At 41.3% G+C, this 24,355-nt stretch overlaps 1 protein-coding gene and 2 long non-coding RNA genes across 4 annotated transcripts in view; 2 read left to right on the top strand and 1 right to left on the bottom strand.

Annotated features, from left to right (window-relative positions):
• Nucleotides 1-6,726, top strand: part of nrp2b (neuropilin 2b) — a 106,692-nt gene extending 99,966 nt beyond the window's left edge. For both annotated transcript variants that reach the window (XM_085135317.1, XM_085135315.1), the window contains 2 exons: nt 3,489-3,551; nt 4,261-6,726. In XM_085135317.1, the coding sequence (XP_084991443.1) occupies nt 3,489-3,551; nt 4,261-4,586 (389 nt within the window). In that variant the 3' untranslated portion in view covers nt 4,587-6,726. The remainder of the gene's footprint in view (nt 1-3,488; nt 3,552-4,260) is intronic.
• Nucleotides 1,849-11,963, bottom strand: LOC146501128 (uncharacterized). Its single transcript, XR_014869785.1, has 3 exons — nt 10,960-11,963; nt 9,529-9,649; nt 1,849-7,366 (listed from the first exon to the last, which is right to left on the bottom strand). It is a non-coding gene; the product is annotated as an uncharacterized LOC146501128 (long non-coding RNA).
• Nucleotides 11,964-12,664: 701 nt separating this feature from the next.
• LOC146501126 (uncharacterized) overlaps nt 12,665-24,355 on the top strand; it is a 144,447-nt gene continuing 132,756 nt past the window's right edge. The window contains exon 1 of the long non-coding RNA XR_014869775.1: nt 12,665-12,700. This is a non-coding gene — a long non-coding RNA (uncharacterized LOC146501126). The remainder of the gene's footprint in view (nt 12,701-24,355) is intronic.

The following is a 24,355-nucleotide window of genomic DNA, read 5'->3' as shown; positions in this document are numbered from 1 at the left end:
TACTTGGCGTTTTAACAGGACTGCTTGATTGTGTATTTAATCAGCAAGTGTAACATGATGCATTTCTGATTAGCGGGTTCATATTTTTGCAGTGTAGAGAACATGAGCACTTTTCTTCTTAATTTACTTACATTTACTGTGAATCTTTTCATAAATTGAGTAATGTTCTTTCTGTCTTTCTGTGTTGCTGGTGCACACTAGTCACACAATAGTAGTTTTTATACTTGCTGACTAAAAATTATATTGATTCTGCACACTGAGATGAAAAAAAACTATTCGGTGTCATTTTGTGTTTTGAAAGCTTTGAAAGCTCTTTTAAAGCTTCTAGTTTGAATAAGATAGGAGCTCAAAATAAAGCAAATCTAAAGTATTAATGTGTTAATAATAAGAATGTTCACCTGATGTCAGAAAAAATCTATCTAAATTGTGAAGCTGACGGTGTATCAGAGTGGACTTCACAGCATCTCTACCCCCCTACATCATTTTGTTCATGCCCAAATCCCTGAGCCTTTTTATCAAAACCCACTTGTTCCTGTCTTCTCCTTCCCTTCAATGCAAATCCTCCCAGTGAAAAACACAAGAGAGAAAATGAGAGGCAGAAATGGAGGGGAGCAAAATCTCTCAGAGGAGAAGGGCCCATTAAGCGAGCCCCCTTTTTCTCCAAAGAATGTGCCCAGAGATGGAGGGAGATGAAAGAAGTAAAAGGGAAAAATGCTCTCTATACTTTCTAAAGATAGATCTTTCTTTTACTCTAAGAGGGAGGCTAACAGGGAGGCAGGTTGTGGTTTGGATTGAAGGAGAGAGAGAATAGATGGAGGAGGGCAGGTTGTTTCAAACACAAAAGCAGATGAAAGAAGTCTTTTGGCAGAATAGACAGCGTGATGAAGCCTCACTGCACTGCACACACACACACACACACAGACGAGCAAACGCCATCTAACCACCGCAGACCTCTATTAGCCAAGAACCCAGATTTGCAGCAAGCTCTCAAAACACCGTTATCAAAATCATTGTTTCATGCATTCTTTTCCACACTGCAGATATTCCCCATATTGGCTTATTTCATCATGCTGCATCTTATAAAATGCTGTTTTGTGCCTTAGTCAACAAGTATTTTAGTTATTTTGTGCTTGCATATCCATTTTCAGTGTGCCGAGCCCCTCTCCCTTCCATATCAATTGACTCGCGTATGATTTACACATTATATGACTCATTCTAGCAGCCTTGTGCCATAACCCAATCAATGTGGGGCTGGATTCAAATAGAGGAATGATATACGGGTGTATTTATGTTGTGCTACCCGTGCACTTTTCCCCTGCACTCTCTCTCACTCTCTATCGAACTTTTGCAAGTTTCTGGCGTCTTTTCATGCGGCCCTTATAAATCAGCCTCCCTCCCTCCCTCTCCCTTCTCCATCACAGACTACTTTGAAGCCTTTTAATAATTCTAATTAGATAATGGAGCTGATTGCATTCATAAAGCCCTGCGGTAAGCATTTCTAGCCCTGAGGCCATCTCTATTTTTTCTCTCTTTCCTCCTCCTGTGGAAATATTATCGTACAAGCACTCTAACAGGTCCTCGGCCCCTCTGGAACAGCAAATGGTGCCAAAGAGCCATCCCTGTCTCTTCCTGAATAAAAAGATCCTTTTTTATTTTTCTCTTTACTAATTGGAGAAGGGAGATAAAATGGGGCTACGGGGAGTTTTAATCTCCTTTCAGATCCATGTGATGATTCTTCTCAGGATCCTCGCCCGAGGGCTTTCAGCCAGGATCATTAGAAAGCGTTCAGCAGTCATCCAAAGAGCGTCCAAACCTCTGGTTTTTATCCCGATTTTTTCTTCTTATCTTTCTTTAAGTGATTTAATGTTTTGTCAATGCTTGCAGTGAAAAAGGAGAATTTAGAGCGTGGAGGGTCTGTAGTCAGGCTGCAGATTTACAGACGTGTCGTCTTTTGCATTTCAGTAGGAACCTTTAAAACATAATTACAGCACGGCTACCGGGTTCATTAACTTCTGAATAACTGCACTGTTTTTACATCTAATTACACGAGAGTATTAATTCATTAAAGTCTGCTGCCGACGCTCTCTTTAATCACTTTTTAGATTTGCAACCTTTCATGCTTTCAGCTTGATTGTAAATTTAGATAAAACCACGCGTTGAGATTTTATCTTACTTTAGTGTAATGCTTTGTTTTTTATTTCTTAATGAATTAAATGTTTCTTCTGTAAATCTGTTGGAAGCAGAGAGGCTTGATCATTTTGAAACACGGCCTCAGATGAAGCTGAGTTTAGTTCACTCGCTCCGCCTGAATAAAATCAGCCTTGAGGCTGTGAACTTCTTCATCCCCGGCCTAAGCCACATTGCTGTTATATTGCTTTTGTGCACTTTCTCTGCCTCTGTCAAGATTTGATGGTTGTCTTTCAATGTCATGCACTTTGAGGACATTAAATATTGATGTCAGTCAAATAACTACATTTAGAAACGCTCCGCTGTTCGCTTAATTGAATGCACTCAATTAGCATAGGATTTGTTTGTCGTTTTAATATTTGAAATGAAATTAAAATTTGGTTAATTCCTTTAGTTTGTTCTCTAATTGGGTTTGAAAATCAATTTTTAGAAAACAGTCTTTCAGGTGCAGCAGGTGTCATTTAAAGGAATTCATCTGTAAGCTTTGAAGAAAATATGTAAAGTTTGTAAATGCAGTTTATTGAAGGTGTAATCACAAGATGCCAAAACTGTCTCACAGACGAACAACTTTATCTAATTGAGGAAATGAAGCTTTTTTCATATGTTCTAAATGAGTTTTTCACCTTTTATCTTCTGAATATCTATTACAGTTTCACTTCATAATGTGTTTTTGATTCCTCTGCTCCGGCAGTAAATGATTATCAGCTGCTCAGATATTGCTCCATTTATTTCTGGGGACTGTCAATTTCCTTGAATAAAACTGAAGAAGAATTGAGCCCTCAAAACCTCCAAAGCCTTGCACTCTGGCCTGCCTCGAACATTTAAAGTGGTATTTTAGCTTGTTGAATTTCACGGTCTTGGAATAAAAAGAAAATAAACTGTGGTGAATGTGAAGGTAATAAAGGTAATATTTTTCTATGAAACTGTTTTGTGTGTTTTCATTTTTTTAAATTTCAGCCTCCACTCGCGTCTTTCCTCTCAGCTTTCTTTTCATTTCTAAGCAAATAAAAAAGGAGCACTGATGCTTATCACATAATGGAAGTTGCTGGCTTTACGCAGGTAGTCTGGGAGAAGAGTTCGGTAAGACTGGATGTTGTTTTTCGCTGATAGACCGAGCGCGGGACAAAACAGTTTGGAGGAGCTTTCTTCCCTGATCTCTTCAGAAAGTTTAAACTCTTTGAGCTGTTTGATACCCATCTACAAATGCAGCGTAGACACGGAGCGACGTTATCGCGGCGGGACTCTCGAGTAGCTCCAGACGCTTTAGATTAATACTCTTATTCTTTCTGTCTCTTTAACAGATCCCAGGCCAATAGATTTTGAGAAAGATCCTGTTTTCAACCACAAGCCCCCCATCAACGAAGGTGAGGTTATCCTCCTCTCTCCTCGCAGCCTCGGGCTATCGTGGCTGTTTTACAAGTCTCACCCAAAGACAAGTGAAATTGCTCTTTAAGGACAGGCGTGCCTATGGCTGCTCCAGAAAAGAGCCCGTGGCAACGGTGACAGACAATCTCTGCTGCGTGTGCAAAGAAAGGAGACGAGTGTGAGCGAGCTGGCAAAAGCGCATGTCTGCGTGTGCATATGGTGTGCGTTCTTCCTCGTCCTCCTCCTCTTTCATGTTCCACGGCAGACAAAGTGAGACAGACAGCTTCCTTCTGGGCACCGAGAAAAACATCTGTCTGTAACAATCACAGATTACGTGTGTGTGCCCACTGCTCCTTGTTTCTTTCAGCCCCTTGACAGAAACAAGACGAGAGTACTCAGCTTTTAGCTCGCTAAACAAGTCTGTTTACTGTCTGTTTACAGCTTTCCTGCTTGTCTGTAGTGTGTTCGTCCATAAAACACTCCAAATGCAGCACTTAATTGCGGATTGGCTCATTCGTGTGCACACATTCATTATTCGCATTAGCCCGATTGCCTTACTAAGAAGGAGTGCACACTTCAGCGCTCACCACATGCACCAGATCGTACCTTTAGAGTAATTAATTGCATTACGTTTTCCAAAGTTGCTAATCAGTAACAACTGTGGTCTTGAATACATCAGCTTGCTAAGATTTCCTATTTTCTCTCCAGACTATGTGTTCCCAGGGTGGCCATCCTCCTTCTCCACCCCCTCCTCCAACATGGACCCCCCCTCCGTCACCTTGGTGTCAGAGAAGGACAAGGACAACGCCTGGCTGTACACGCTCGACCCGATCCTCCTCACCATCATCGTGATGAGCTCGTTAGGCGTCCTGCTGGGAGCGGTGTGCGCGGGATTCCTCCTCTACTGCACGTGCTCCTACAGCGGGCTCTCCTCGCGCTCCTCCACGACACTGGAGAACTACAACTTTGAGCTGTACGACGGGATCAAGCATAAAGTTAAGATGAACCAGCAGAGGTGCTGCTCAGAGGCATGAGGACACAGAGGAGAACTCTGGAGAGTGATGGTGGGGGAAGACGCGAGCCCCCGCAAGTCATCTTGTTCTCAGACAATACGAAAACGAAGCACTATCTGTAATCTCGACCCCCGTGTCCCCTACCTAATGCCCCGCTAACCCCTTGCTCTGATGTCTAACGGGGTGAACCCGGAGTTTCCCCGACTGTCCATGTGCCAGCGGGAACTTGTGATCTTTATCTCCCCTACATGCTACGAGGCCTAAACTAGGGGAACACGTGACCCCCGTCTCCCCCCGCCTATAGTCCATTTTCTCCTCTGCCTGCAGGAGACAGCCTGCTCGATTCTAAAAGCCTGTGATTGAATGAAGGAATGAAAAAAAAAAGAGTATTAATGATCGATCTACCATTGAATATTACCCACGAGCCACTGGGATGACATCGAGAAGAACGGACTACAGCACCTGTGACAGTCTGGACATTTGGACTACAAATGGCAGCACGGTCTGGGCTAAAGTGTTGGGATTCTTGATGAAGAAAGGAATTTGATGATCCGCCCTCGTGACTGACGCAGACGTGAAACTTCAGCGCGAACAGCAGAAGCATGTTCCACAGGGCACCAGTGGGTCGGTTCAGTGGGACATTTTTGACTGAAATCAACACATATCAAGTGAATGCCTAACCCCCCCCTCCAAAAAAAGTTTAAAAAGATATTGAACCACACAACTCAAATGATCTAGATTTCTAATGGCAAAGAAGGAAAGGAGTATGAAAAAGGACATTTTCTTTTCTTTTTTTTGGTTTGTTTCTGAAAGTGTTGGATATGAGTTCTGTGAGTTTTTAACGTCCATTAGCCTGCCATGTGGCGCTCGCTCGCTCCTGTGTCTGCCCCGGTCTGCGCTTCGTGAAACCAGTGGCATAGAAGAGTAATGGTGACTGTTTTTGTTCTGTTTTAGACTTGTGTCTCTTTGGGAAAAAAAAGGTAAAGAAAAGCCAGCTTCAGTTCGTAGCCGCCCTGTAGAGCTCTTATGCCATTTTTTTAGCCTTTTATTTTAGCGTTGTGTTGGACTCCACGGTCTTAAGTGTTCTTTCAGTCCTTTACTAGCTATTTTGGCCTATTTTCCATTACAGATTATGAGTCTTTACAAAGAGTAGAGGAAAGATAAAGTAAGGCAGAAAATCAGAGGTTTATCAAAATCTAACATGCTGTTATGGAGTCGTGCTTTAGATTCAGTATTCTAGAGTTTGTTTTTGGTATATATCTCTATTTTTTTGCTTTCCAAACTGTACGATGCCCAAATGATGGACAGACACTGTGTGAACAAAATGTCAGTGATTGTTTTATTGCAACCTATGGATTGCCAAAGAGCCTTGTATGTGCACGGTAGGGCTGCGGGGATTAAGAGCGATGAGTCGTCACGCCGCTTATCCACCACTCTTAACTTTACCCTTCTAAACAAAGGCCACTCAAAGATGAAAGGCGAAAGAAAGACTACAGGAGGAGAACGGAAATCGCACCGTCGACTTTTTTGGACACACAATCGAGCCTTAAGCTAACTACAGTATACGCTGTATCGGAGGACAGCCATCGAGGAGGGCCAGTGCTGCTGGAGAGACTGATAAACAGGAGGAGGCACACACACACACACACAGAGGTAGAGAGGAAGACAGAGGCAAAGACAAAAATGGTTGTGTTTACATGCAAGTGCCAAATGTGTTATTCAAAAAAAATACTAAGCAATCGATCATTTAGCCTAAACTGAGCCTTTCTTAAAGGTATCTTCGACAGCTGATAGCATCCCAGGTGTGTTTCTGCTGTTGTGATTCTATTTTGTTTGTATTTCATGCACGCAATTGAGTCACAAAATAAAGAAATGTTATTGGTGGCAAAACATTTAGTGAGACTGCAAAAGAAAAGCAGGTAAACGTGCAAATTTGACAAGAAACACAGGTTTTACTTCGTGATGCAGCCTGTGAAAAGCAGGATAAAGATGCAGCTTTTATCACAAGTTTAATCATTTATGAAAGTGCTGCAAATGAATATCTAACCGAATCAACGCCCAGTAATTTGTTTGACATTTCTAAAAAAGAAACCATGTTAGGTTGGAGTTCTGCCGACTCGAGGTCGGCTTTAATATTCCCCGAAGTGCTCTACTTTATCATTAACATAACAAAAAAACACTGATGTTAAATATATCTGCAAACCTTGTGTTCAGACAGAAAGGTTTGGGGAAATATAGATTTTTCTAATGCAAACTTCACCTGTGCTATTTTGTGTATGGAATAAGAAATTACTGAGCATAATTAATATTTTTTAATATTAATTATTTATATTAATATTATATAATAATTTTAATAGAAGAAAATCCATCCAAAAAGTTTCAACTGGGAACATTAAAACAACTTTGATCAAATTAATATCCAATCCAGTTATTCTGTGCATGTGAGCGTATTCAAAGACTGCGAAAGTAAAAAGCAAACAAAATAAAAGATAAAAGATGAGCGTGAGGAGGACAGGTGGACGATGAGAGACACACACGACTTCAGACTGGAGGACTAAACGCTGGACTCCGCCTCTTTCTTTTACAGATGAAACTTTAATCCTAGGAAGTAGGTTTTGATTTCCTTTTGAATCTGTGAAATATCACGTTGTTATCTTCTACGGTGTAAACTCAAAGAGCAGAGGAAACGGGGGGGAAGGAGAACGTGTCGCGCTCGGTGCATCTTTGCCTGCAGCCCCCGTTCTTTCTCTCTGTCTTCCTCTCTCCTCTTTCAAGGGCACGCATCGATATAGCCAGGAGGCCTATTAAGAAAAAATAAACAAAGAAGATGAAGGGAATAGTAAAAGGTGTTGAAAGAGAGATGAAGGAAGGGAACAATGGAGGGAGACGGAGAGTTTTCTGTCCATCTAACTGTGTTTTCATTGGACTGTTTTCCAAGTGCCTTGGAGCTCTCTCATTATGTCTCTCTTGCTTGCTCTCTCTCACTCTTTCTCTCTCCCAACTGATATCTTACTCTCTCACACACACACACACGAATTGTAAGCAGTGACTAGACAATATATTACAACAGTTCTATAGAAACAATGAGACACACACTCATGAAGTTGTCTCTCCTCCTGCGTGACTTTACTCACTCATTCCTTCTGGAAGTCCACATAGTATTACCTCTTCTGTCTCGATGGACACACACACACACACACACTAATGACAGACACACATATGTACGCTACATCAACACAAACCTACGGCACTGGCCAGATTATTCAAACTGTTGTTTGTAGACTTTGTACAGAAAAATTTCTTTTTTTAATGTTATTATTATTATTATGATTATTATTATTATTATTATTTAATAAAGGCTAAACAACATGTAGTCTGGTGTTTTGTGTTTATTTATATTCATATGTATACATTCATATATACATACATAACACCAGTAGAAAAAGAAATAAACTGGTCTTGAGCTGGTCCAGGCTCTCTGAAGGGCTGTTAAAGTTTTTCTTTGGGCACTGGCTTTCCCCCCACTCATGTTTAGTCTAGTCCTCCTGCCTGAACATTTTCAAAAGAATGTCTACTTGCTTGTTAAGACAATTAACTCTGAACTATGACTCATTCAGGGATTTAAAAAACACCTACGAGATGGGAAGAATTGGTATTTTGTCTACACATAAAACCCAGAAATCTTAGCAAAGAACAAATTTGAAATGATATTTTCAAGCACCTAAAAACCTAAAAGTCACATCCTTAAGAAGCAGGAAAAAACTAGCAAGGACCTGAGATCTGCATTTGGACCTTCAGCTGATCCATCTGCTGTTCACTGAAGCCTCATCAGAAATCATCTGAGCGGAAAGGCAGCTGTCGAGAAGCCAAGTTACACAAAACTGGACTCAACTAGTTTGTCATGATTTGCTGGGCAGCTAGTTTTATATTACGAGATCCTTCAGATAGCCTGCGAGAGATTATTAGCATTGCAGCTGACAGCCTGGCTCTCCATCCTTCTCTCCAAATGTAGTTACTCCTGGTGTAAAAACAATAATAATAATGTCTCTATTTTCACATTATTAACGTTTAATTTTGCATATTATGCTAACATTTGTTGTTTATTAGGCCCAGCTGCAGCTGATTGGACGTTCCCTAGCTGACATGCATTTTATTATTGGGTATTACATCACTGAGTGGTCTCCATGGACAGATCAGAGCTATGCTGGCTGTATGAACACCTCCACTTGTTGGACATGTGCTGCAGCAGGATGAGTGGAACAAAAGCAGGGCTGAGCTTCACCAAATGTAACAGAGCTGCTGAGAAGTGAAGAGGACGCCGAGGTCAGAAGGTGAACCACAGACGTCTGTGAGCACGTGAACGAGCCAGCAGACAGAGAAACCAGCGCTGCCTCTCCTGGTTCCTATGCTCCCTCTCTCCTTCACCTCCACTCGCTCCTCCACCCTCACACTCTTTGCGTCCTAGGGCTGTTTTGGAGTTTGTACCCGTGAGAGGGCAAAGAAGGAACGATCAAAGATTCTCTTCATTTAATCAAGTCTCCTAATTAACACGCACCCATGAAAACACACCAAAGCACACACGCCTGATGGAGCTGGAAGATCACAGCAGGAAATTTGTCACCCACTCAAGTAATTTATCTTAAGAGCGAGAGCACTGATGGGCCCAAAGTGACAACAGTTTTGGATAACTGCCTTACAGTTGGGCACGACATTGTGTGCAATTACAAGAGTGTGTGTGCATCATAAAGCACCAGATTCAAGACGGAGGCAGCACACCAGCAGTTTATGTGAAACCACAGTGAGAGAAGGTCCAATATAGGAAAACCATTTCTCCTGCACTGCCCAACATCCCTGACCATCTGCTCCCCTTTATACTGTTTTTAATTGGCTGTGACTCTGTGCAGTACGACTGAAGTTTGCTCTTAGCCTCGTGTAATTAGCTCAGAGAGCCGTTACCACTGACCTGTCGGCATCAGCATTTCTTTTTCTTCTTTCTCATCACTCCTGCCCTCATTTATTCATCACTCCATCGTTTCACTGTTTTTCTTCTTCTCAGGAGACCGACCTGGTTCTCACGCTTTCTGCTGACATAAAACACACAACAGCACAAGCATGAACACAAGTCAAAGTTTCTGCACGAGCATTGAGCCAACGCTCTTGAACAGAGGCTCATGCAAACTCAAGTGTATCAGTGTGAACGTCTGCAAGCCTGTAGATTCACACATACACTTTGTACTCACACTTCAGGCATGTCTCTTGTGGTTGACATTTGCTGAGAGTGTAACCTACTAACACAGATTTTAACTCTGCTCGGAAGCACGAATCACTGATCACACGCACACACACACACACAGGACATATTCCATGTTTCATCGTTTTGTTTCTCTTGATCAAAACCAAAAGTTTCAGGATGGAACTGGAGCTGTTCTGGTGATTGATAGCGAGGCAATAAATCAGACAAAGAAAGGGGGAACAAAGAATGTTTTAAATAGTAATAATATGTTCATATGATATTGTTTGATAGTGCTCAAATTATTTTTTAAAAAATAAAGTAAAAGCCAATTTGTCTTGGACTAATTGGACCTTTACAATAGATGTTTTTTTTAAAGTTTGGTGCTATTACAAAGCTCAGTCTGGATGTCCTTCTCTGGCTTTGATAAGTTTGCATTTAGATGTCATGGAGGCAGATGCCCCACAAGTGGTACCTAACTTTTTTCTCTTCTGTGCTGAATAGCATGCATCAGCAGCCCTGTGCATACAGTAAGTCTGTGGTTTTACTAGAAGACAGTAAAACTGAGCTGCTAGGTGAACCGACTCTGCATTGCATAAAACTGTTCCAGCTGTTGGCTCGGGTTGCTTACGTGCATAAATCCATACTCAAGGATCAAATGGACGAGCAGAAATCCAGCGGCTTTGGGAACATTTTTCTTTAACCCAACACGGCAGCAACAACCCCAATAAACAAAATCATATCAGTAAAAAGAAGGTGCATTAAATAGTTCAATTTTTGGCCGTATTACGACCTCACACAACACCCCGTGAGCTTGCATTCTTATGTTGTGCAGAGCAGCGATGTGCACTGTGCAGAAGGACATTTATCCTTTTCAGCTTTGTTGGAAGTGCAGATAAAAACATGTATTATAACTGTTCCCTTAATAGCCCTCACAATAACTTCTCATTTATAGACATAATCATTTCCATTGCACTTTATATGATTATCATATCGACTGAATAAAGCTGCAATGAATTTTTAGAGGAGTGGACAGAACAGAAAAGGATATTTAAAACAATGCAGTAGAAATCTGATTTGCATGCTTTAGTCTCTCTTGCTAAATCAGATTTTGGCATTTTGTAGTGGACAGAAAGGAAGTTAAGTGCAAAATATTTTCTTTACCATATAAAATCAATTCTCTCTCCCCACCTGGGTGGGCGCCTGGGTGAGACGGTCTTGGCAGCTTCCCGCACCCTGCTCTGCTAATGTCCCAAACTCACTGGCTGCACGCTGCTAAATCAAATTATGTTTCATCAGACAAAAGCTTTTCTTTTTTTTCCTCGCTACACATGTCCAAATAAGATTGCTGTAAATCTAATCACAGCATAAGGTTTATTGCTTTCTGATTTCTGGCTTTTTATTTGTTTGGCCTCCTGCCAGGTGCTGGCAAGTGTGCCTGAAAAAGTAGCCAAATTAAAAAGTTGCAGTAAACCGAGGGACTCACCTGAGTGAATTGGTTGTGTGAAATTAAATGTTTTTTGTCTTTATGTCTCTTTTATAACAAAAACTCAGCCAAATTGCAGAAGCAGCGAGTCAAAAACAAAGTACACCTGGACTGCAACCAGGTGATGCTAATCACATGCACTAATTAATCAATCATCAGTAAGTGTGGGCACCTGGATGAAAGCAGATGTTTTGGCAGTTTGGAAAGACATCTAAGAGAAGCAATTGTTGCTGTTCATCAAGCTTATCCGGGTTATAAGGTCATTTATAAACCGTTAAAGTCCATCGTTGTGCAGTAAGAAAGATTATTGCCAAGTGGAAACCATTCAAAACAGCTGCTAATCCGGTCTTTAAGTGATGACGTGTGAACTCTGCTTCCTGGTCCACACTACAAGGCTGTTGTGTTTTTAACATGTTTTAATGTTTTGTGTTTTGTTCTATTTAATCTGAACAAGCCCCTAAAAACAGTCAGTGATCACTGTTGGCCTCTCTCGGTTTTTATTACCACTGTTCATTTTAAAGCTCAGTTTTTAAACCCTTACGATGTAGCTACAGTCCAGCAACAGTATATTAATGACTAACCTTGTATTGGGGATGGATTATCTCAGTGTTCTCCTGACTGAAGTTTGGTACTTTTACAGCAGCGGTCCCCAACCTTTTTTGCGCCATACCGGTTTATGTCCGACAATTTAAGGTGTCGCGACCTTTAAGGTGTCGCGGATAAATCCAAAAAAATAAATCCAAAAAAATAAATCCACTCACAAAATGACTTACAGACCAGCCCGGGTGTTGGGGACCGCTGGTTTACAGCATCCTGCCCTGCGATTGCATTTGTCTCTAACCATCGGGAACCCTCACGTTAACGTTTATCGAGTGGAAAAAAGTTAGCATTCATCCTCCAGCTTCACTGTGTTTATGCTATGCTAACATAGCTGTGTAGCTAGCGATCACGTAGCACATCATTATATACCAGCTAGTCCAACTTCAGTAACCCTACAAATGTCACTGCTGTTTAGTTTTCTGTCTTCATTTATGTTGGAAGTGACAGCAGAGCTGTACGTTTTAATCTTTCAGAAATCTCTCAGTCAGAACATGCTATATCATGTTTAGGTATCATGCTATATCAAGCTAGCGAGCTAACTTCCTGCTAACTTCTAACTCAGTTAAACTTCATAAAGTCTGTTTTCATGGATGTTAAACTTAATAGTTAAACCTAGCAAAGCAGCAACACTGATCATTTTATTAAAGATGAAAGAATTTAGACAGTTTGTAACTCTCAGTGATGCTGCAGTGTTTGTTTGACTTTGGGACCTGAAGCGGAGTTTGGTCCCGGAAACAGCTAATGACGTCAGACTTAAAGATCCCAGGAGTGGATGTCCTACCCAATTGACTATGTGCACGTTAGCATATGCTACTTCCGGTGCGGAAACTCCTGTGGGGAGCTTTGTTTCCGGTGTCCTATTCGCGCCCTGTTTACGGTCCAAAACAAGTTAAGCAAATAAATAAATAAAGCGGCGATTTACATTTCTATAGATGTCTCGGGCATTTACCCAATATATCTGTAAATAATGTTCATCAACTTGTCAATATTTTTCCCCCACGCCTCAGGGGAAAAGAGAAAAGGATTCAAATGTTATATTTCTCAGCTGTCCCTCGTTTATCGCGGGTGTTATGTTCTAAAAATAACCAGTGATAGGTGGTAGCCAATTTTATTTTTTGACGGTGCAAAACGTTTCGTGTACATTGTGGACATACAGCACTGCACTTCAGAGTCACACTGCTAGCAATAGATGCAGCGATTCTGTACTGTACAGGAGAGACGGAGGAGATCGTCTGCAGCGATCAGGACGCAGGACGTAAAAAAGCATGCAAACTTGCACTGAAAAATCTGCGAAACAGCGAGGTGAAAGGTGAACCGCGTTATAGCGAGGGACCGCTGTAATTTTGAAGGTAAGTCACAACATACCCTTCGTAAATACTAATGTATAGAAACCGTTACCAGCAATCATTAATTTTTTGTGTGGCTTTTTTTCACGGTTTGTTAACATGCTGTGTAGGTGTGTACTTGACTAGCTGATATCGACATAACAGGGAAAACATCTGGTTTGACTATTGTTCACCTGTAGTTTGAATGCTGAACATTTGCCTGTTTAAATCATAAGACCAGTCACTATACAGAGATGTGCTTCTGAATGTGGACGATGTGTCTTCTGCTGCAGTTCTGCTTGTGTTTAGTGATGTAAACAACTGATCGATCTAAACTCTTTAAACATCAAAATTGATCATTAGATTTTTATGACACAACAGTGGTGAGTGTTCCCACCTTCTCCTCTTTGTAACTTAACGCGATCGTTCCGTTTTCGAGTTTGGGACATCAATTTTGGAGTATATCTTCGCAGTAGCGATTGACCGCAAAGTAAACCTACCGGAAATGTACAACCCCACATCCGGTCTCAAACCAGGAAGTTAGCATTTTCTCGTGCACAGGGTCAATTCAGCCGGAGGTCAGATCGTGCACTGCTCAGAGAAACTGAGAAAAAACCCCAGAGCTCTATCTCAGAGTCTACAGACCTCAGTTAGCATGCTAAAGGTCAAAGACAGCACAAGTAAAAAAAAAAAAGACTGAACTTGTTTAGAAGGGTTTCCAGTTGACCAATAAGCTGTTACATCAAAACAAGATGATAACTAAACAAAAACTAACGCACGAGGACAGAAAACTATGACGAAATGTGCAGACACTTTCATTAACAATTGAAAATAAGATGAAATTACTCTGGAGAGATAAGAGCCAATCAGAAGAAGCCTCCTTGTGCAGAAAAGTCAGATGCGCACATTTGATGAATTAGATCCCCGTTTCTCACGACAGCATGACAGAACGTCAGACACATGGACACATTTCATAAATGATCTCAAGAAAACTTGAGACACACTGATAAAAACACAACAGTCTGAGTTTAGATTTAGTCTACTATGATCTCATGATATTTAGTCAACTAAAACTAAAATACTTAGATGCCCAAATCATGACTAACACCATGATTCGCTGTTAAAATTAAGCCTCTGCTCTTTGTGTAATTTCTTTTCTCCGTGACTGCAGATCGCATCATTCATTGCATCATGGTGGCTGTAGCTCAGGTGGTAGAGCAGGTCATCTACTGATCGGAAGGTTGGTGGTTCGATCCCTGGCTTCCCCAGTCTGCATGCCAAATATCCTTGGGCAAGATACTAACCCCAAATTGCTCTCCGATGCATCCATCGGAGTATGAATGTGTGTGTGAGTGTTACTTAGAAAAAGCACTTAGAAAAATGTGCTTGTGCGAATGGGTGTGAATGGGTGAATGTACAAGTTGTGTACAGCGCTTTGAGTGCTCAGAAAGAGTAGAAAAGCGCTATATAAGAACCAGTCCATTTACCATCATTCTTCTTCTTCCTTTACCACCTGTGCTTTTTCCCCAACATGTCTTCCACCATTTGCTTCTCTCTTGCCGTAAATCATCTCAAACATGCCTCCCTCGCTCCTCCATCGCTTCTCTTATGAAACATTTTATCACAAGTGTCTTCTTCACCTGCTGCTTCCATATTTCATTTTTTACCCCTCTTGATTAATTCGTGAACGTGCCATCAGTCACCATTACAGCAAGCACATTCTGCTGCGATGATATCAGTCTTTCTGTTCAGTAGCCTTCGGCTTATCTTAAACTGCTGCTCAGCCACAAACACTTGTGCTTTTAGAGGCAGTTGTTGACATTAAGACTCTTCAGCAATCCGAGGCTGTGGTTTCTCCCCTCGGAGGACTGTGTGTGTGTCTGTGTGTGTGTTTACTTAATAATGAAGCTCAAGCCTCAGTGTGATTGCAGCAGGAGTCACTCGCACACATTCTCTTCAGATATGGAACATACTCAAATGCCTGCGAAATAACATGCTGTACAATACACACAGGCCTGCCTGCTGACTCCTTATCCCAGAAATAGTAGCAGTAACCCTCAAGAGGGCCGCGCAGTGGTCTGCCACAGAGCCAACTCTTTCATCTGGGTAGGTGGCACAAGTGTGAGCGCACACGTGTGTGTGTCTGTGTGTCTGTGTGTCTGTGTGTGCGTTTCAGGGGGTGTTGTTGGCACCAGCAGCCTGTGTTTTGTACTTCCTCTCCTAACCCACACAACCAACTTTACCTCACTGCAAAGGCTCGTACCCACACATACCTGTCAATATGTGTTGGATCAAACTCGATCTGCCTACTGAGCAGCCTCGCACTGCGTGTTCACTTCAATGTTGCACAAAATTAGACTCCGGTTTAGCTCTGGCTCTCAGTATTGTAGGGAAGGGTGCCCCCACTGGACACTCACCTGTTTGTCTCTGATTATGTTTGTTAAAATAAACACTTGGAGGAAGTCTGCACAGCTCTGTGTATGAAAAACTGTATGTGTGGCTGGTGCATTTAAACAGTATTTAATTTCACTGATGTGAGGCAAAAAGCTCTCGAGGTTATGCTTAAGTAATGTGCAGAGACGGATGTTTAAGTATGTCATCCATTAAATCTGTTATTGAGCTTTCATGCTCAGATTTAAAATGATGTACAGAAAAAAACACAAACCATTCTCTGCCTTTAGACATAACTTCTCCTACAGACTTTAAGCTTTAATTCTGGAGTATCGACATATAAACCGGAGACAGAGTTTGCAGGAAATGTAGCGACCTGTTTTCAAGGCACCAAATGTAATTGGGCAGTGATCAAAAGCTGCTTCATGGACAGGTGCGGGCTATTTATTCATCAATAAAGCAGCTAAACTGTCTCTAAACCATTCCAAGTTTGGCATCTGCATTTGGAAGCTGTTGCTGTCACAACGTGTGGTCAAATAAGATCCCAGCACAAAAAAACACCAAAAAACAGGAAAGGCAGGCCATCCTTAGGCTGCAGAAACAAAACAATAATTTGGTGAGATAACAGGGAACATTAGGGGTGGCCAAAAATATTCAAACAATTACTGCACCGGGGAGTTCTGCAGCACAAACACAAACGTGTCTGAAACACGATGATATATGCTCACAGCATCATAAAGAAGACCACTTCACAACATCCAGCCACATGAAGAGCACTCTCCATGAGGCAGACATATAATTCATTACAACAAGGTCCAGCCAATCATCAGTGTCAATAACAGACTGAATGCATGAGGAGCTTAGATACAAAAACCTCAGTCCAGCATTTTTTTTTATCAGGTTCCTAATATTCAGGTTCAGTAAGTTCACTTTAACTGCAATAAAAACTTTTTACACTGAATGACGTGTTTGAATTTTAAAATGTAACTTATTGTTTATTCAAAATTAAACACTCAACAAACTGATCTGCAGTTAACACCACAAAGATGCAAAATTACACCAAATCTTAATTCAATTCAATTTTATTTATACAGCACCAAATCACAACAACAGTCGCCTCAAGGTGCTTTATATTGTAAGGTAGACCCTACAATAATACATACAGAGAAAAACCCAACAATCACATGAAAAACTCCCTTTTAACAGGAAGAAACCTCCAGCAGAACCAGGGAGGGGCGGGGCCATCTGCTGTGATTGGTTGGGGTGGGAGAAGGAAGACGGGATAAAGACATGCTGTGGAAGAGAGACAGAGGTTAATAATAATGAATGGTTAAATGCAGAGAGGTCTATTGACACACAGTGACTGAAGAAGAAACACCCAGTGCATCATGGGAATCCCCCAGCAGCCTACACCTATTGCAGCATAACTAAGGGAGGATTCAGGGTCACCTGGTCCAGCCCTAACTATATGCTTTAGCAAAAAGGAAAGTTTGAAGCCTAATCTTGAAAGTAGAGATAGTGTCTGTCTCCTGAATCCAAACTGGAAGCTGGTTCCACAGAAGAGGGGCCTGAAAACTGAAGGCTCTGCCTCCCATTCTACTTTTAAATCGATCGTGGGCGATCGTGGCTCAAGAGTTGGGAGTTCGCCTTGTAACTGGAAGGTTGCCGGTTCGAGCCCTGGCTTGGACAGTCTCGGTCGTTGTGTCCTTGGGCAAGACACTTCACCCGTTGCCTACTGGTGGTGGTCAGAGGGCCCGGTGGCGCCAGTGTCCAGCAGCCTCGCCTCTGTCAGTGCGCCCCAGGGTGGCTGTGGCTACAATGTAGCTTGCCATCACCAGTGTGTGAATGTGTGGATGACTGGATATGTAAAGCGCTTTGGGGTCCTTAGGGACTAGGAAAGCGCTATATAAATACAGGCCATTTACCATTTTTAAATACTCTAGGAACAACAAGTAGGCCTGCAGAGCGAGAGCGAAGTGCTCTAATAGGGTGATATGGTACTACAAGGTCATTAAGATAAGATGGGGCCTGATTATTTAAGACCTTGTATGTGAGGAGCAGGATTTTAAATTCAATATCACCATTAAGAAAATACACAGAGATTATGTGTGAGCTTTCACTCATTCTTTCATTTTCTGTCAGATGCGCCTTTTAGAGCTCTTCATTCAGTTTCCAGTACAGATGGAGAATAACCTAAAGAGACACAGCGAGAGGGGAAACCTGGGCATTTGTCAAATATTTTGCAACTGTTCACAGAAATTTCACTTCCTAAAGAGAAAGCTAAAGGGGAAAAGAGTCACAAACAAACAGCTGAACACAGCTGCAGTGGAGGCTTGCCAAAGGAGGAAACCCATTCTTTACTCACATCCATCAGTTTCAAGCTTTAGATGTTTGTTGCTTGCAAAGGACTTTCAAAAAAGGCATTTAATGTATCCAGTTACTACACACTCATCCCTGTGGTACGCAGTTTGAATGGTGTGATTATTAGTAAATGATAGTAGGAATTAAGGAAGCTTGAATGTTGTCCAAGAGGAAATAAAACCAATATAAGTCGGGTCAGGGACAATTTGTTCAGCTGGAATGATTTCAGACATATTACAGGAAGATCTACAAATGTGTTCCTGATGGACTCTGCAAGTTATTGTGATCAATTTGCATACAGGCCTGAAACTACTGTTACCACCTGCCAGCAACAATGTGATTTAATAGCTGCCTTTGTTCTCTTTGCAGCATTTCGTGTCGTTCTTTAGAGGGAAAAGAGGCTTCCGGTGCTCTGTGATGTTTTTTAATGAAAAATGTCACATAATGATGCCAAAGGAAAGAAAAAATAATGATGTATGATGTAGGCCAGTTCTGTCTTCACCAGGTTTCCTTTGTGTGTGTGCGTGTTTCCTTTTACCTCTCAAGGGGATGAAAGTCCACTATCAATAATTTCATAATAATGCCCCCATGGCTTCACATGTATACAGAGCCTCGAAGCATCAATCATGACTCACAGTGTGTGTGTGTGTGTGTACAGTATGTGGGGTTTTGTCTATGTGTGTGATGCAGGGTTATTTGTACTTACTTGTGGGGTTTTCTTTCTGTTTTTCTGTTTCACTGTGTTGTGCATTTATCAGCAGCTCAGGGCAGCAGTACTTATTGGACTGCTGACAGATGGGTGTATTATTCACTGCTTGATGGAGAGTGACAGATGACTGCCTTTAAGAGCGCATGTATGTGTATCGACATGTTTGGATGTGTGGTTTTATTTTATTTTGTGGTGCCTTTGTGTGCATTTGTGCAAGGTAGAAAAACAGAGGATGTTACCTGTGGTTGAGTGAAAGGAGCTCTAATGCAAAAGAGACTAAAAATGTGCCTTAATATATGTGAGTGTTAATCCATAAAAATGCAACAACATCATCTGTGTTGATATAAGTGAGATATCCAATGAGCTACATAAGGGAAATGTTGATAGGCAGTCTATTTTATCTGTATTCCTGCTAACGCCTGGTCTTAGAAACTGAAGCAAGATGAACTTTTTCTGTTTAAGGTTAGGAGAAGATCATAACCTTGGTTAAATATTAAAAAAAAGTCAAAGACTTTATTAAAGTTTTAATCAAAGCTTGATCTTTTCCCAGTCTTTACTCAAAGCACTTTTATTTTCACACCCGTCCACAGATCAGAACCTGGATGCAAACATCGGTGTTTGGGGTCACGGTGCTACCCGTGCCTTTTCATCGCGGGGAGTCAAATACTGCCATTTTCTCCAAAGCCAGAGGCAGCCACTGGAGTTTAATGATGTCTTTTAAATGTTAAACAGACGACTGATCGTGAGGTCTTTTTTAAATCCAGGAGGCTGTAGTTACTTTATCTTTTTCACTCACGTTTTCTTTTGCTTTGAGAAAAATCTGGTGATTTTTACAGGATGGCGTGTTGGAGGATCAGGTTATAAAAGAAGGCATCTGTCTGCTTTTTATTTCCAGAAATTAAAACAGTGTAAGTTTTTTTATAATCATGACGATAATTGTTTTGTAAACCTTAACCATGTGTTAATTAGCGTAACCATGACAACAAACCTCCCTCACCTTATCAAAGTACTTATTTTACCTGAAAACATTTTCTTTGCCTAAAGCTGACCCGGCGATGAGCACTGATTGTTGATGATTGGTCCTCTCGGGTGCCTTGTCACACACGCTGAGGAGCATTTTCTCTGATGTGAACACAACAACCAACTAAAGTCTGCACTATGAGACAGATGGAGCGCCTGATGGCACATTCACATGACTGCCAACCAGACGAGTCTGAGTAATGAGATTCTTTTTTCACCAAAACTGCACAGTTAGCCTTAGACAACAAAACTACTTGTTTAGGTTTAATCACTAAAATTTCGGGAAAAACATGGTTTTGGTTAAAATTCACCCTTTTACCACAGAGCACTGTGACACTCAATCCCACAGCGTCTATGTCAGATGTTAAGAGACTCATGCTGAACTTTATTAGACTACTTTCTTGAAAATGGCACTCATGGGGCTCCAGATCCCGACCAAACATCGATATCCGATGGAGCAAGGATGAGCGAGACCGTGCCGGTGCATGAGATCGGAAAACTTCAGATGTCCACTTTTGGTTTAAAATTAATTTCATGCCTGATTTTAATGCATAGAGGTTTAAGATTTCCATAATTTTAACATTTTAGTTAAGGTGAACCACCTCAGGTGATGATGCTGCACTGTGTGAGATCAAGCTTCCCACTTTAGGCACGACTGCAGGCAGTGTTGCCAACTTAGCGACTTTGTCGCTATATTTAGCGAGTTTTCAGACCCCCTAGCGACTTTTTTTCTACAAAAAGTCGCTAAAAAAAAGACGTGGAAGCGCATATCGCTTTTACTCTCAAGAAGCAGGGGGTGCTGTAACGCAGTCAGTTCTTCTTTAATTCTTTTACTCTTATGCTGTTTTGTGGATCAGGTTTAAAACTACTTATAAACACACACACACAAAGTAACTCCACCAGAGTGCCTATTTCGGGTCACTTTTGCCGGTCCAAGCCCGGATAAAGGAGCAGGGTTGGAATTGTGACATTAAAAAACAATAATTGCTAAAATAAATTTAATTTGTAGTTCTAAATAAATTCTAAATGCATTTAGGACGTTTTTACTCACTTTATGTCTCTTCCACGATGTTATTTCTCTCTTCAACAACGTAGGTTACAATTACATTAGCATGACCAATTATGCAAATTAGGCGATGACGTCATTTAGCGACTTCTAGCGACTTTTAGGACAACCAATAGCGATTTTCCTTACTGAGGAGTTGGCAACACTGACTGCAGGATGAGAACCTCTGCGGTTCAGGGAGTTGGGAGACAAGTCCATTCTTCACAGTGTCTTATTTTGAAATGTTCGTGCTTACTGTATTTTTCGGATCATAAGGTGCACCGGATTATAAGGCGCATTAAGCGAAACAAAATGGTCAGATAAGTCAAACTTTACTCAACTCGTTCTTCTTGCTTCCTCCACTCCCATACCATTGATTCATTAATGTTGAATTCTCTCACAGCTGCTCTATTTCCATGTTGTTGCAGTATATTAAAGACTAACCTCGTATTATCTTAGTTGTTCTCCTGACTGAAGTTTGGTCCGTTTACAGCATCCTGCCATGCGATTGCATTTGTCTCTAACCATCGGGAACCTTCACGTTAACTTTTATCAAGTGGAAAAAAGTTAGCATTCATCCTCCAGCTTCACTGTGTTTATGTTATGCTAACAAGCTGTGTTGCTAGCGATCACTCTTTGGTATATAATGATGATCATATCATCATCATGTACCAGCTAGTCCAACTTCAGTAACCCTACAAACGTCACTGCTGTTTAGTTTTCTGTCTTCATTTATGTTGGAAGTGATAGCAGAGCTGTACGTTTGAATTTTTTAACAAATCTCTCAGTGAGAACATGCTATATCATGTTTAGGTATCATGCTATATCAAGCTAGCGAGCTAACTTCCTGCTAACTTCTAACTCTGTTAAATGTAATAAATTCTGTTTTCATGGATGTTAAACTTAATTGTTCCACCTGGTAAAGCAGCAACGCTGATCATTTTATTAAAGATGAAAGAATTTAGACAGTTTTTAACTCTCAGTGATGCTGCAGTGTTCGTTTGACTTTGGGACCTGAATCAGACGGAGTTTAGGACCCAGATTACTCTGCCAGGCCCCTTGACTACAGTTGCCGTAACTCTCTGACAATCCATCAAGCGGTGCGGCTTCGTAGCTTACCAAAGTCGGACTAAAACATTTTTGACAGCTTTTTGAGCGCCGTGTACCACATAAAATCGGTTCGAGGTCTGTAAGCACAACCAGAATTCATACATAAGGCACACTGTCGATTTTTGAGAAAATTAAAGGATTTTTAGTGCGCCTTATAGTGCGGAAAATACAGTATGTCTACATGGGATTCATTGTTACTGCTTTAGTTTGTATAAGAGAAATAAATCTTCAGTCATAATGCAAGTGGAAGACATTTCCTCCTCCTTTTTTGACATTGTTTATTGGAAATTACCCTACCTATTTGTTGTTTATTTGAAACAGCCGAGAGCTCCCGATGTGGCTGGAAATTAGAAGTACTGAAGGCCATAAAGGCACAAGCATGTTGCACAGATGGTAATGGTACAGCTCTTTTCTAGCACTCAGCCACAGCCCTCATTCACTCAATCATACAGCACTGTTTTCTATCCCTTAAAGCACTTTTCTAATCAGCACACACTCACACTCTGACGGATGCTCTTGGGGCAGTTTGGGATTCAGTATTTTCCCCAAGGACTCTTCAATATGTGGACACTGTAGTATCCAGAACCTTGGTGCACAATTCACTCTACCTCCTGAGTCAAAGTCACCCTGCACGAGTACATAAAAAATTGTGAAATGGCATTAGAAAGAAATCAAACACAGCAGAGTAGAGGCAGTAATCTGGGTAGCTCCTAATACATTTACAGTATTGATCCTTGCACAGGTTGTTCTCCACATAAGACCGGTTTGAGCCATTTATCAACTTGCTAAAGTGAAGAAAGAGAGCAAGAATGGAGGAGGTTCTTCTGCTTCCTGCTGAGTTAAGAGAAGGTTACCAGACCCAGAACAACCCCTGCACAGCATGGTGCATGAGTGCATGTGTGACAAATAATGCATTTTGTGTGCTTTCACTTGTGTGCCTTTGTGTGTCCTTCCCTGGTCTCCTCTCAGCGTGTTGTGAGTGACAGCTGGTGATTTTGAGCAACAACCGCTCAGACCTGAGAAACCCCGGCGTGAAGCTGTAAATAAGTGCTCGTTCCTGATTTAAGCAGCGGCTTCCTAATACCTTATGTCATGCTCTGCAGGCATATGTTTTTAGTGAGGAAGCTTTGATAAGCCCACTGTGTGCTACCTGCCCAGCACCAAACAACAGACAAAGTTACCCGAGCTGCTGAACATGCAGCATTTCACTCAGGTGGTCTGATCTGTGGATTTAAAAGACTTGGCTTTTATGTTGCATCTTAGACCAGCAAACCTGCACACATTCATGCAAACTGCTGAATGTTACCAGAGCTGCTAACATCTAAATGTAACTAGACGGACCAGGATAAACCTTCCAAACACTCGTGTTTTTGAAATGTTCCATCTTCCACTTTATATTCTGTTCACTGGTGTTGTGCTCCACTTCTACATTTCCAGTCTCGCCAACATCTAACACAGAGCAGTCTCAGATTTTCCTTTGTTTCGTTTTTGTGTTAGGCATCTAATTCAAACTGACAAACTACATGAAAGCTTTGATTTTTCACTAAAGTCAGCAAACTCTTTCCAACTCGACAAAAAGACTAAAATCAGAGGATGTGTAAAAGATAAGTCAGTGTGCAGGAGACAGAAGCTTAATGCAAAAACGCCATCATTACTCTCCAGCACGCATAACGACATGGGCCGCGTTCATTCAGGAAATAGACATCGTTCCTCATCTAAAAGCTTTTGGATGACCGTGAACCCCTGTGGAGATCTGTGTGTGCGTGTCATTAGTGGTGAAAGGGAAACACAGGTGGCTCTGCTAACTAGTCTGGACACTGCAGCTAACACTGTGTGTGTGTGTGTGTGTGTGTGTGTGTGTGTGTGTGTGTGTGTGTGTGTGTGTGTGTGTGTGTGTGTGTGTGTGTGTGTGTGTGTGTGAGAAATGGAGAGGCAAAGAATCGGACACAGAGCACATAGGTCACGTACATCTGTTTCTTTAACTTGATGTTTGCTGATGGTTCAAAGACAATGAACGTTTTTTGTTTCTCTCACATCTTATCGCTAAAGCCACTTCCTCCTTGATCCAATAAAACCTCCTCCAAAATTCTCTTATCCTCCCAGATCAAAGGGAAGACACCGATCCCTCTAATTTCTTTCTAATTTGATTTGTTCTGTCTCAGATCAAACCTTTATTGTCCTTTGTTGTTGTTCTCTTTTCATGTTTTATTCTCTCTATATGTTGAATAATTTCACCCAGAACAAAAGGCTTTTAAAAAGAGGAATCACAGGTTTGGTTTGTTTTGGTGATCCTGACTCTTTATGTGGTTTTAGTTCATAATTTCTGATAAGAATTTCATTATATCTCAAAATTGGACCTTAATGTTGTGTTGTAGTATAAAGGAGTGTTGGGAAGGTTAGTTTTAAAATGTATTCCACTACAGATTACAGAATATGTGCCCCAAACTATAGTAGTTTGTAACGTATTCTGAACACTTTGGATTACTTGATATATTGTCATGCTTTTTACAGCT

This window comes from Neolamprologus multifasciatus, chromosome 16, assembly GCF_963576455.1.
Source record: "Neolamprologus multifasciatus chromosome 16, fNeoMul1.2, whole genome shotgun sequence".
Lineage (NCBI taxonomy): Eukaryota > Metazoa > Chordata > Actinopteri > Cichliformes > Cichlidae > Neolamprologus > Neolamprologus multifasciatus.
The sequence above is the reverse complement of the archived record's forward strand: the minus strand, read 5'-3'. Positions and strand labels throughout refer to the sequence as shown.